Source organism: Phascolarctos cinereus, unplaced genomic scaffold (genome assembly GCF_003287225.1).
Source record: "Phascolarctos cinereus isolate Bilbo 61053 unplaced genomic scaffold, phaCin_HiC Scaffold_8;HRSCAF=390, whole genome shotgun sequence".
Classification (NCBI taxonomy): Eukaryota; Metazoa; Chordata; class Mammalia; order Diprotodontia; family Phascolarctidae; genus Phascolarctos; species Phascolarctos cinereus.
The window spans coordinates 37,725,937-37,739,290 of record NW_027556291.1 but is presented as its reverse complement, the minus strand read 5'-3'; the positions used below and the strand labels follow the sequence as shown (position 1 = coordinate 37,739,290).

The following is a 13,354-nucleotide window of genomic DNA, read 5'->3' as shown; positions in this document are numbered from 1 at the left end:
ACAAAGATTTATTAAACGTTTACTATGTGCCAGTAACAAGGGGTGCAAAGATGAACTATTATAACTATCCCTACCATCAAGGAGCTAAGATCCTGGGGGTGGAGGGCATGATGTGATATACAAACAGACAAGTAAATATAAAATTATCTTAGGAAGGAGGAAATACTCTCAACTGGGGAGAATCAGGAAGAGCAGCCTGTGGAAAGTCGCACCTGAGCTGGAATCTGAAGGAAATTAGAGATTCAGTAAGGCTGAGGTGAGAAGGAAGTGCCGTCCAGTCATGTGCCTTTCCAGGGAAGTGGGAGATGAGATACAGAGTCATGGATGGGGAACAGCAAACAGGTAAGTATGTCTTGATGTTTTCATGGAGTGACATCGACACATTCTATTTCTCCAAGTAGGGCATCAATTTGTTCCCAGAAAGGTTGACAATTTTGCTAGGCAAAAATATTGATAGTGGCATTTTTTTGTCATAAAAAAGAAACAGCAGAGTGAGTACTCATTAATTGGGGAATGGCTGGACAAATAAGGGTACATGAAAGTAACAGGCAAAGCTGGGAAGACTCAGACTAGCTGAAGCCAATCAAGAAAACAACGTGCACAGTGATCACAATAACAGAAAATAAAAATCATGAAAGAATTCAAATGGACTAAATGCCCATTTCTGACTTTACTGAACAGATAGATAGATAGATAGATAGATAGATAGATAGATAGATAGATAGATAGATAGATAGATAGATAGATAGACAAACAGACTGGATGGGGAAGAATAACTCCTCCGTCTCAGCAAAAAGGGAATGAACTACAGTTGCAGAATGAGGCATATACTGGCAGATGTGGCCAATCTGTTGATTTGTTTGGCTCAACTATTATTTCTTTGTTACAAGAGAAGGCTCTGATGCCAGTGATATTCTTTGAAAAGAGTATTAATTTTTTTTAAAGTATCAATAAAACATTATCATGTGTTTTACATGGCAATAGTGGATTGCCCCGATCATAAAGACATTCCAACAGAAAACATACAACAAGGCCCTGGAAGCACATATGTATGACAGCATGTGAAGCTGCCGATTCTGTGTGGTACAAAGAGAAACAGACTCAAAATTAGAATAGGTAGTTCCAGCTCTGCTATTAAGTAGCTGTGTGACCTTGGGCAAGTCACTTCACTGGCCAGGAAACCTCAGTGTCCTTATCTACAAAATGAGAGGACTATATTAACTAATGGCCCTTCCACCTCTAAGATCCTGAAGTCCTCACCATTTGTACTATCTCCTTTCTCAAGGTAAAGGTATAGACCTCTACGATGGTCAAGGGCAAATTGAGGGAAAATGTCATTAAACTATCTGGTTCCAGAATCATAGAAACAAGCTGTGTTCTCTCCAAGAGGACCTCAATAAAAAGAATGCACATGCAGGTTTACGGTTTTCTTAAACAGTTTTCATGTAAGAGAAGCAACACAAAGTCTAAGTTTAGGTACAATATACTTCAATACTTTAAGGATCTCCAATTATTAGTAAGGGTATGTAGAGCACATACATATATGTGTATATGCTTGCATGTGGGCATGAGAGAGAGAGAGAGAGAAAGAGAGAGAGAGAGAGGTTAAGTAGGAAGGAAGGTGATAAGAGGGAGAGAGAGAGAGAGAGATTAACTGGGTAAGTAGGTGAGATAAACGGTGAGAAAGTAGGAGATGGCTAGATATTGAGATAGAGGGACAGAGAAAAGCTGAGATAGATAGGTAGAAAGGTTATATGAGATAAAAATAAATTAGGTAGGTGAGATAGAGTAAATGAGACAGAGAGAGAGATTGAGAGAAATGAGTGCGACATATGGATGCATGTAAAGATGGATGGATAGATGGATAAAGATTGAGAGATGAGAAATAGATGGAAAATGGATGGAGATAGACAGATAGACATAGATAGATACTGAGATAGAGTGAGACAAAGAGAGATTGAAATAAGTGAGTAGGTAGGTAAGGTGTTAGATAGTGATGAGACAGAGAGATAGAGATAAAATGAGATAGAGAGAGATAGTGAGATAGATGGGCAAATACAGATAAGGAATGAGATGACAGAGATAAATAAAGAGGTGGACAGACAGAGAGACAGAGACTGAGATAGAATGAAAAAGAGATAGACTGAGCTGTAGAAAGTAAGACAGTGAGATAGATGGATATGTAGATAGGCAGATCGAGATTGAGAAAAGGCAAGATGATAGAAAAAGAGAAAGAAAAAGAGATGTACAGATAGACTGAGGTAGAGTGAGATAGATATATAGAGATTAGATAGGTAGAGAGACAGACAGACAGATAGACTGGCCCTAGGGAGTTGAGCTAGCGAACTGCATGTTCCAAGGAAGACTGGCACCTTCTAGTCTTAAGAAAGTGACCTAGGACAGTGAGAGGTTAAGTGAATTGCCCAGAGTCACACAGCCAATGCATCAGAGAGAAGGCTTGAAAGCAAGTCTGACCCTCAGGCTTGGAGACTGGCTCTCTATCTGTCATGCCATGAGTATATGTAAATATGTGTGTATTTGTATGTCTATAATCTCTGGAGCCACAAACCACTATAACCAACATGTTCACCCCCTGGTGGCCAAGCTGATGCTGAGTCTGGTCTCCAAACTCCCCCAAGTTGGCTCCTAGGATGTAAGGCTGTCATCAATCAGGTTGAGACTGGAAGCCTCCGTCAGAGCTTGCACTTCAATGCTATAGCTTTTGGGAGCCTAGGGTCACCTTCACCTCCTGAAGAGGCTTATGAGGAGGGTATCAGCATAGCGGAAATATACATATTCAACAACACCAAGACAGCTCATATTGAAGTGAGATTTAGAGCTCCCCACGGGCTTTCCACACAAAGATCTCCAAAGATTACATCTCCATCTGACAGATGAAAAAAGAGGCAATATGACTTACCCAAGGCTAACTGGCTAGCAAGTGGGAGGGCTGGGTCTCAGATCAAGCTTTTCAGATTCTACACCTAGAGCTCCCCAGTTCAAACTTTAAATTAACCACATTAAAATGTAACCCCCCCTGGGGACATGCTGTTTGGATTTTTGTCTTGGTAGCCTCAGTACTTTGCACCACAGAAAAAGGTTAATAAATGCTGTGTTCTATGAACTCCAGGGGTAGGGCAATTTTCCTTCAAGTGTAGAAGACAGAAAAAAAATTTGATGGCTTCAAAGAGGCTGGCTCTGGACTTGGATTATTGTGGGACAGAGTCTTTGTCTGTGATTTTTTCCCCCTCTGATTTAAAACATCTAGTGTTTTGTAGCCTGAAAGGACATTGCTTTCAAGCTGTCCCTTGGCAAGAAGTCCAACCTGAAGTGGATATGGTCTGCTCCAAGTATTACTGGTGGTATTGACTGGGTCTGTGCTATTCATTCTCTCTTCAATTCAACCAGGCTGTCTTTCCCACGTCCTCTATACCCAGGGCAAAAACATCATAAATAAGACTATAGTCTGAATTCTCTGAGAAGGGCTGAGTGAGAAGCAATGCTTTGGGAAAAGACTGGTGCCTAAGAGCCTCAAAATAAATTATACTAGCCACAAACACATTCTGACACCATAAAGTAAAAGGAGAGGATGTTGGCAGAAACAGGGAAGGCTTCCCAACTCTTACATGATTTATAAGCTATACTGGGAACAAAAAAAAATGATAATAGCTTAATTAATATTAAAAATAAAACCTCTGATGCATGAGATCTCTTTAAGAGAATAATTTCAGTCTCTCTGGATTTAGCTCAACTAACATCCATAAGGACTTATGGTTCCCTCTGCACTACACAAATATAAAATTTCACTGCACCTTTAGCAGTTATTCTCAGCATCTCTCTTCAAGAGAAAATGAATGTTCTCTTAATGTGGCTGGCTGGGCCTTTTGAGGGCCATGGAATCAAACATTTTGACTGGATTAACCCATCCATTCAGGAGAGCAATGGGATTGGCTGATTTTTTTTTCTTCCAAGTAATTGACCAGGGTCTGATTGAAATCCGGTTATTTTGGCATTTTGTAAATATAATCTAATACACAGAGATTCAAGCATGAACCTCATCACAAGTCAATGATCAAGTACTCGGGCTATTACTTAGCTTCTTCTACCTTCCCCCCATCCATCCACAGCCCCACAGGTGTTATGGTCCATTTGCACAAACAGCAGTAGGGCTAGGCATCCAGGTAGTCTTTGAAAAGTCACTGACAATAAATACTTGCTCAATTGTTGTATTAATAATAGCTTACATTTACATAGGGGCTTTTTTTTTGGCAAAGTTATTTATATTAGCAATGCAAATATTAAGTTACCTCTAGTTCAGGATAAGCAGGATTTTAAAAACAACCTTACTTTGACCACTAGCTCCCCCTTAAGTTTTACTCTGTTTATCTCAAGTTACTGGTCAGCACTAAGTGATTCTCCCAACTTAACTGGATTTCAGATTTAACATTTATTAAACTCCTACTGTGTGCAAAACAGTGCTACCCAGTGGGGAGAAGACATTGTCTCAGTTCTGGCATAATATTATGACCAGGAGGGCCATCAGAGACACAATTCCAGACAACTAAACAATCCAATATTACATACTTGATAAATGCATCCAAAAACATACAAACTAAGCACATTTGTGAGGTCTGAGGTCCCCACATATGGGCAGATTTTTACATGTAAACCAGATGATACAAAACTATTACAGTAAACTCCTGTTGATTTGAGTTCCAAAATGACAAGCCTTAAGAAATGGAATTTTCTGAATTCTATTTATATAAGAAATAAGAGAAAGAGGCACATGGCTATTAGGGAATTGATCCAAAAAAGACATTTCTGCAGTATGTTAATGGAGTTAATGCAGAATGCATACAAGATTCTATGGAAAGAAGCAACGGATGGGAAGTCATGGCCAAACAGGTTCAAACTCTGCCTCTAACAGCTATTAGCAGTGCAACCAATTCCAGCCAAGTCACCTCATCTCCATGAATCTCAGCTTCCACAGAGAAATATCAATTGTTATCATTACATTATACCTCCTCTAGGTAACCTATGATGAGAAACGACCCTCAGAGCAAGGATCCTGAAGCACTCACTGTAAAATACTAAAGGGGTATCTAAATCTCCAAAACAAGTCTAGCAGCTTGGATTTCCAGCCAGAAAAGACCGCAGAGGTCAACTTCCTCTCTTTTTTACAGATGAGGCCACTGAGGCTGCCCAGAAGAGGTAGAGTGACTTGGGGCCATCACCTAAAGCTGAAAGGGATCTAGTTTAACCCTCCCTTTCACAGATAAGGAAAGTCAAGCCCAAGGAAGTTCAGTGACTTAAGGTCACACAAAGAGTTAAAAGTACATATTATTATATTATAATTCTTCAATGTTAGCAATCCTATTTCATAGTCACTTAACCCAACCATTCTATTCTGTAATCACTCGGGGTAAATTCGAATTTAACCAGGCCATCTTCACCTAGAAGTAGAAGTCGATATGGTACATCTTGTCATCACTGAAGCCATGAAGCGTACTCTTAAATATACTAAGAAAAAAAAAGATGAAATAAATGTTTTTAACCTACCCACCACAAAAATTACACCAGCATTTTCCACAATGTCTGAAGGCAGGCCTGGCCTACTAGCAAAGCAAGGCAGAGCAATGATTACATCATCCAGAAAATACAAGAAGTATAAGGGTGAATCCTTATTTACAGTATCAAAGATCTATGAATGAACAGCTTATCATCATATTCACCTTGTCTCTCCCTAAAGGATTAGGAAAAAGGGACAATTCACTTTTAATTGGATACAAAAGCCCTGATGCAAAAAAACTAACCTGACAATGTCAGCCCAGTCAAGGTCCAAAAGATACTTTCTTTATTGTGCTCCAGAGTCATCTTCCCATTATGATGAGACATCAGAGGAAGACTTCAATGATCTCTAGGTGATCAAAATCTAACACCCAGGGAAAGTGAGGGGATGCCCATCAATTGAGGAATGACTGAACAAGTTGTGGTATATGAATGTAACTATTGTGCTATAAGAAATGATGAGCAACTAGACTTCAGAAAAACCTGGAAAGACTCATATGGACTGACACTGAGTGAAGTGGGCAGAACCAGGAGAACATTGTACACAGTAACAGCCACGTTGTGCAGTGACTAATGTTGATAGATTTAGTCCTTCTCAGCAATGCAAGGATCTAAGACATCTCCAAAGGTCTCATGATGGAAAATGCTATCCACATCCAAGGAAAGAACTATAGAATTTGAATGCAGATCAGAACATACTATTTGCCTTTTTTTTTCTTCTGTTTTGTTTCTTCTTTCTTGTAGTTCCTCCCATTGGTTCTAATTCTTCTTTACAACATGACTAAGGTGAAACTATGTTTAATAGGAATGTATATATATAGCTTATATCAGATTGCACACCATCTTGGGTATGGAGAGGGGGAAGGGGGGGAGAAAAAATTAAAACTCAAAAGCTTATGGAAGTGATTGTTGATAAATCAAAATAAATTAATAATTTTTCTTTAATCTGACACCCAGGATTATAAAGATACAAATTTATAGCAGGAATGCCCAAATGATCAAAGGAAGTGAACAGATGATTTTCAAGGAAAGAAACACAAATTGCTAATAACCACCTGAATAATCAAGCTTTCTAATAACCAGAGAAATAAATGCAAATTAAAATCTTGAGGTACCACCTTACACCCAAGGAAGAAATTGGTTTACATACTTTAAAACTATAAAATCCACTTCCAGTACCATGGTGTGGAAACAGACACACTATCACATTGTTGGTGTAATTGTGAAATGGTGCAGTCTATTAGAACCAACATCAGACACTTACTAGCTGTGTGACTCTGGGCAAGTCACTTAACCCAAATGTCTCCAAAACCAAACCAAAACAAAAAACATACATAAGGAAGGATCCCTACAGGCTACATATTGACCTAGAAAACCACATATTGACATTATCTATGTTCTACTGCATTTTTATTTATTTAATTTGTTAAATATCTCCCAACTACACTTTAATCAGGTTCCAGGTACTCAGGAATGTTGTGAACTAGTGTTTGACACCTCTGGTCTAGAGATATTATCTGTACTGAAAGTACTATAGCTGTTTTGTTTACATTGGGGAAAAACTCCAAACAACTCAATGATTAGAAAACAGCTGAATAATTGTCTCTTAATAATGTAATAGAATATTATTGTGCCATAAAATGACAAACGTGAAAGATAAAAAGAAATATAGAAAGATTCACAGGAAGTAATGCAGAGTAAAGAGAGATAAGAAGAACCACACATGTTGACTAAGCTATAAGAGCAGCAATAAAGCTTTATAAGTATACAGATGAAAAAGAGAGCAAACTGGGACTCAACAAATAGGTTATTATTGTCATTTCTTATGGTCTTTTATCAAGATGTCAATCATTCCAATCATGTAGTTTTAAAGGGGGCTCTATGCCTCAATCTATTTGTCCAAATTTGTTGAGATTGTTAATAAGTTCATAATTTTCAAAACTTTGGGGTCCATCAGTGTGAAGAACTCCTGGTATGGGAATTTCCTCCACTGGTGCAGATCTACAACTTATCCAGAGTTTTTAAAGAGCCTAGTCATACAACCAGCAGATTTTTAGCCAATCCAGGACTTGAATCCATGTGTTCTTGACTCCAACGCTGGCCCTCTGTTCTTGTGAGATGCCACTCTGCCTGAAAATTTTTTTAAAATAATTTTCAATTCAACAAGCATCTATTATGAACCTAGTATGTATGTACCAGGCACTGGTACAAAAATACAAAAAGAAACTGCCTTCAAGAAACTTATAATAAGAATGTTTTTGGAGAAAATACATTTGATAATATAGGGCATCTTTACCAGGCACTTGTGAGGCAGTGAAGAAAGCAAAGCTTGGAGTCAAGAAGAATTAGATTTAAATCCTCTCTCTGATACTTACCAGATCTGTAACCCTAAACCAGTCACTTAACCTTTCTAAGCCTCAGTTTCTTCATCTGTAAAATGGGACTAATACTACCATCCAGCTTACCCAAGTGTTGTGAGCATCAAACATGCACAGCGCTTTGCAAATGATAAAACATCATATGCATGTTAGATTAATTCTTATTCATGGAGGCAGCAGACTGGGGAGTGACAAAAGGGGGGCGCTACTGCTGAGTGTGTTCAGATCCTTTCATCTCTGGTTCTTGAAGACACCACCAGAATCCCACTAATCTTAAAATTCTGCACCAAATCCTAACATTTCATCTGTACCTTGGAGCCATCCAAAATAAAGCCATAAAATCGCCTGAAAAAAAAAAACAGTGGACAACATTATATATGGGCTTCCAGGCCCCTGGCTTTAAGGAGAAAATTTACTGTTACTTGGTCTAAGTTACATAGGCTGGCAAAGAAATGACATGCCTTGAGATGATTCAGCAAAGACAGATACTGTGACTTACTACACGAGATTTAAATGTAAAGAGCTGCTCAGGTAACCAAACGCCACCAACAATCACTGACTCTATATTCAAAGGCAACCCCCCCAACTTCCACATCAATGCACCAAAAAGCTAGTTTGATTTGCAAGCGTTAACACCAACAGCAATTTATTCACCAAGCACTGAAGCCCCCTGCTATGTGCAAAACAGATGCAATCATGTCCTTTTTCTAGAAATGAACAACTAGTAGGAAAAGTCTCAAAGTCCAACCTAAAAATGATGTACACTTAGCCAATGACTTTAAATAGGAGCACCCTTGGGAAACCCTCCACTAGGAAAAGGATGACTGCAGCCTAGGCTTATTGGCTCAAGGAGATAAAAATTTGGCCATCGGCAACTTTGAAGCCATAGGATATTTCAAGTCTGTCATGCAAATCCCTGGCATTTGGGGGCTCAAATGAAACCCCAAAGAAACCTCCAGTTTACTGCATGGATTCTAAATCCCTATACTCACCATAGTCGTGGCCCCTGAAGGAAAATCCAAGCAATTAAGGAGATGCAGTTCACGCAAAGATATCAGCATGCATCTCCAAGTGAGTGCAAGAGGTACTCGGCTGCTAGGGGCTGAGCAATATGTACTTGCATCCAAACCTGCAGGCTGGCAAACACCACAACTGCTGTAAATTCTACTGCATGCCCTTGCTTCCAACACCAGCACTAGTTAATTAGTGGGCTATGGTACAATGCAGGTCCCAATGGGTGAGTGGCATCAGGAATATTTTTTTTTTTAGCCCAAAGCTTTGGCCAACTGCTTTTAGGTGCTCAGATCTCCCTTTTGGGGATCTAAGCCTCTCAGATACAAAGCAATTAATTTTCCAGTAGTCGTGTGTGTGCCCCCTTCCCCAATAGTGGGATGGAGAACACATGTAAGAAAGATTATCCTTTTAAAGGACCCTTGTAATTAGCTCAACTCCTCATCCTGACCTTTTTTTTGTCACCCCAAATCAACACTGCAAGATCACAAGAATCTGTGCGAAATAACTAAATACGAGCCTCTTAAAATGTCAGGGCTAAATTTGGAATCCCAGCCATTTGTTTCAGCCGAGTCCCCAATAAAATTCACTTCCTATTGATTTCAATACCAGGTTAATAAAAGGGGGGGGGGACCTAGCCCTTTCTGATATCTGCAAATGGTGATTTTAAAAAACACGTTTCACATTTTATATTTCATTTGTGTGAAATTTAGAAAACCCATCAATCAATCAGGATGCTGATGCCAACGCCCCAAAGCAAAGAGATTTTCCCTCAACCAGCAGAGATTTTTTTCCCAAGTTGAAAAGCCTAGTGAAATCTTAGTAGATTCATAGTACGGAACAAACTCACAATACATAACCAGTGATAAGCAGACAGTGGTAAGGAAGACGTCCGAAGGCACATTTTCAGCTGAAAAAGGCAACGGGAAAATCTGCCCAATAGTCAAGTTCTCCCAAAGTGTCTCGCACTTTCTCCACCCCCAACCTTCTAGCCCGAGGGGGAAAAAAATCCCAATTTGAAAGACTTCTATTCCCACCTCCTCTCCGCAATTCATGGAAGTTGCTGCAAATAGTCGAGCGTTCTCTCTCCTTTTTTTATTTTTATTTTCATTTTTACATTTATTTTTGCTCCATTTTCCCTGCATCCTGAAGGAGTAAACAGGTTACTCGGAAAAAAGTCAGTTACCTGTCTTCCCCCAGCCCAGACAGGCTGCGGAAGCGGAATCCTTAGACTCTGGGGCGTGTGTGCGTGTGTACATGTCTGTGAGTGTGGTGTGGTGTGCGTGTGTCTGTGTGTTTGTGTGTCTGTGTGTGTGTGTGTGTGTGTGTGTGTGTGTGTGTGTGTACGCACGCGCACGCGTGTGGCGGCTGGGGGGGTGTCAAATGTGGGGGGAGGTCTAGATGCAGTCAGTCTGGCTTCCTCCTTCCAAACACATCGTACAGTCCGAGCTCAGGCAGCCCTGGGTCCCTGACACTTGGCAGACAGTGCGTGCAGCCCCTGGAGGCTTCACGGTGGACCCCATTGCCAAACAGCACCCTGACCCGACTGACCGAGCCTGAGGGCAGCCCCTCGAAAGGGGCACCCCACAGACTAGGCCAACCTAGGCTCCCGGGTGCTGCGACGCACAGTGGGGGTGGCCTGAGGGCGGCTGCCCCTAACCTAGCCCAGCCAGCCTGTCTCTGTCTCTGTCTGTCTGTCTGTCTGTCTGTCTGTCTGTCTGTCTGTCTGTCTGTCTGTCTGTCTGTCTCTCTCTCTCTCTCTCTCTCTCTCTCTCTCTCTCTCTCTCTCTCTTTCTCTCTCTCTCTCTCTCTCTCTCTCTCTCCCCGCCCCCGTCTCCCCCAAAGGTTCCCGCTGCGCTCGGGTTTGTGGCTCGAGGTTACTGCCTCCATGTGCTCCCGGTAGGGGAAACAAAAGGCGGCTTTGCCCGCTATTCCAACGCCATATTCGGCTGGGGCTAGCCTGGAGCTGGGGCGAAAAGGGCCAGGGCAGAGGGCTGCGCGCAGCTAGGGTAGGCTCCCGCAGCCAGCCTCCCAGCGGGCCGCCAGGCGCCCAGAGCGCAGCCGGACCCCGCCGGGGTGCCGGGGGGGAGCCCTGTTCCCGCTCGCTCCGCGGCCGCCCCGAGTTGGTCCGGGCGCCGGCGTGCCTCGGGAGGCTTAGATGAACAGTGGGGAAGGGAGGGGAGGGGCCGGGGAGAGTGGGCACCCGGCGGCCAGGGGTGCAAGGACCGTCTGAAAACCCGGAATCGACCGCCAGCCGGCCGGCTGGGTGACTGGGGCGGAAGAAAATGGGAAGCGGAACAAACGCACGCACCCTCGAGGCGGGCGCTCAGAGAGCGGCTGTACTTACAAAGCGGCCGATGCTCCAGCGGAACATCTCGAGGAAGGGCAGGCGCCGGTGGACAGCCGCAGCCAGGGCGAACAACAGGGCTGGCGAGCGGAGCAGCAGGCGGGCGGGCTGGCGGGCGCAGCCTGGGCGGGCGGGCGAGCCGGGAGGCGCCGCGCGCCCAGCACACTGCGGCGGGCACCAGCGAACGACAGCAGCGCCCCGGCCGGGCAAATGCCTTGCTTCTCTCCCTCCTTCCTTCCTTCTTTCCTTCCTTCCTTCACACCCTAGGTCCCTTCACTCAGCCTCCTCTACGCTAACCACCCGCTGTCAGCGTTGCCACGCTGCACCCTGCGGCCACCACCGCCGCACTGCCCCTTGGCTCCCTGGCTGCCCGGCTGCCTCCTTTTTCCTCCCACCCCACCCCCAGGCCCGCACCTCCCTGGGGGGCGGCACCCGTCTGCCCGCCTCTTTTCCCTTATCTTCACTCCCTCCACACAGACACACACTCACTTACATACACAGGCGCACGCACACTTGTGCGCACACACACAGACACACGCACACAGACACACATACACTCCGGGCAGATCCCGCAGTCCCTAGAGGAGCTGAGAGAAGAGCTCTCCAAGCTTTAGGCTCCTCCTGCGGGGGGAGGAGGGTGGGGAGGGGTGGATGTAGGGGAGAATGGATGGTATAGCCTAATCTCGGTTCACACCGCCAGCCCCTGTCGCACCAATTGCCCCGCACAACCCTGCGCAACCCAGTGCTTTGGTCTCCTTCCCTCGCTGGCCTTTACAGCCGAGGATCTACTGCCCCAATTGGGGCGCGGGGGGCGGGGGGGGGCCTTATTCCCAGGCACCCAGCTCAGTTCCTCAGGTCCTGGACTTAGAACAATATTACTCTCCCCCTCTTCTGTCGTCTTGTTTCCCACCACGAGCCGACCTACTGAGGGGGGCTGGGAGCCCCGCTCTGCTCCCAGACCCCCCCCCCCAATCCCGCACTCCAGGGCCAGGGGGTAGGTACGGGGCAGCCCCAGCCCCCGCCCCTACTACTCTGCCGTCTTGCGAGGTGGCAGGAGGCTAGTTGGCTCCCACTCCAGCCCTAGGGGGCCACGTCTAGTAGAGCAAATTGGGGGGGGGGTCGGGGGGGGTAGTTCCAAAAAGCCACCTCCTCACTCCTAAAAGCAACTGAGGCTCTCCCTCACGCCCTCCCCTCTCCTCCCCTCCCCTCCCCGCCCACCTACCCGGCTTTCCCTCCTTCCCTCCCTCCTTCCTTCCTTCCTTCCCTCCTTTCTTCCTTCCTTCCTCCCACCCCACCTAAGCTCTCTTACTTCCACTTTCTCTAGGAGGTTGTAAAGTAGGGCTTTTGTGTCGCTGCTGTTGCGCTGCGGGGCGGGATTTCCCTCTCCCTCCCGCTCTCCCCCCCAAGCCCGCCCTCGGCCGAGAGCAGTCTGGGAACTGTAGTTCAGGAAGCCTGCTCTGCCCCTCTGTGCTGTTGACACGCGGGCTGGGAGCTCCCCCAGCCGCCCGCCTGTCTGCCTGCCTTCCTGGCCACCAGCCTGCCAGGCCGGGCAGCAGGCCGGAGCGGTGAGGGCAGGCTCTGGGGAGGAAAGGGCTGCCAAGACCCTGGCCTGGGAATTAGGAAAAAGCGAGACACGTGGAGCCTTTCCCTCAAACTCGGAGAACCCCCTAGACCCCCAGTGCCCCACCCCCACCCACCCCCATGTCCCCTCAGCCTGGCAAAGAATGGACCAGGACAAACTTTCTCATCTGAAAAATCAAAAGTGAGTGCCCGGCGAGGGCTGCGCCTAGCCTCTGCACGTTGACAGAGGGGTAAACCCCGTGGGTCAGCCTACTGTGAGGACTCATGGCAGTGTTCTGGGTTCAAATCCAAGCCCACCTGGGGCTCCCATTTTCCAAGGACTGTCATAAAGCCTCGGGGCTTTCCCAAGGACGCCAAGAAAGAATGTAGGTAAGAAAGGGAGTTTCCTAGTGTCTCCCCACCTCAGTGCCCTGGCCTCAGGGGCACTCACTGCTCTGGGCCAGCCTAGGTCTAGGAAGAGGCTTTGGCC

At 45.2% G+C, this 13,354-nt stretch overlaps 1 protein-coding gene across 5 annotated transcripts in view; it reads right to left on the bottom strand.

Moving 5' to 3' along the window:
* ATP11C (ATPase phospholipid transporting 11C (ATP11C blood group)) overlaps positions 1-12,415 on the bottom strand; it is a 210,762-nt gene extending 198,347 nt beyond the window's left edge. For 3 of the 5 annotated variants that reach the window (XR_013483660.1, XM_020971762.2, XM_078147922.1), the window contains exon 1: positions 11,305-12,415. Coding sequence is in view for 4 of the 5 variants with exons in the window: in XM_020971762.2 (XP_020827421.1) it covers positions 11,305-11,331 (27 nt within the window). In the remaining variant the exon portion in view is untranslated. The remainder of the gene's footprint in view (positions 1-11,304) is intronic. The other 2 variants (XM_020971759.2, XM_020971760.2) reach the window with 1 other exon arrangement.
* Between the last annotated feature and the right edge of the window lie 939 nt (positions 12,416-13,354).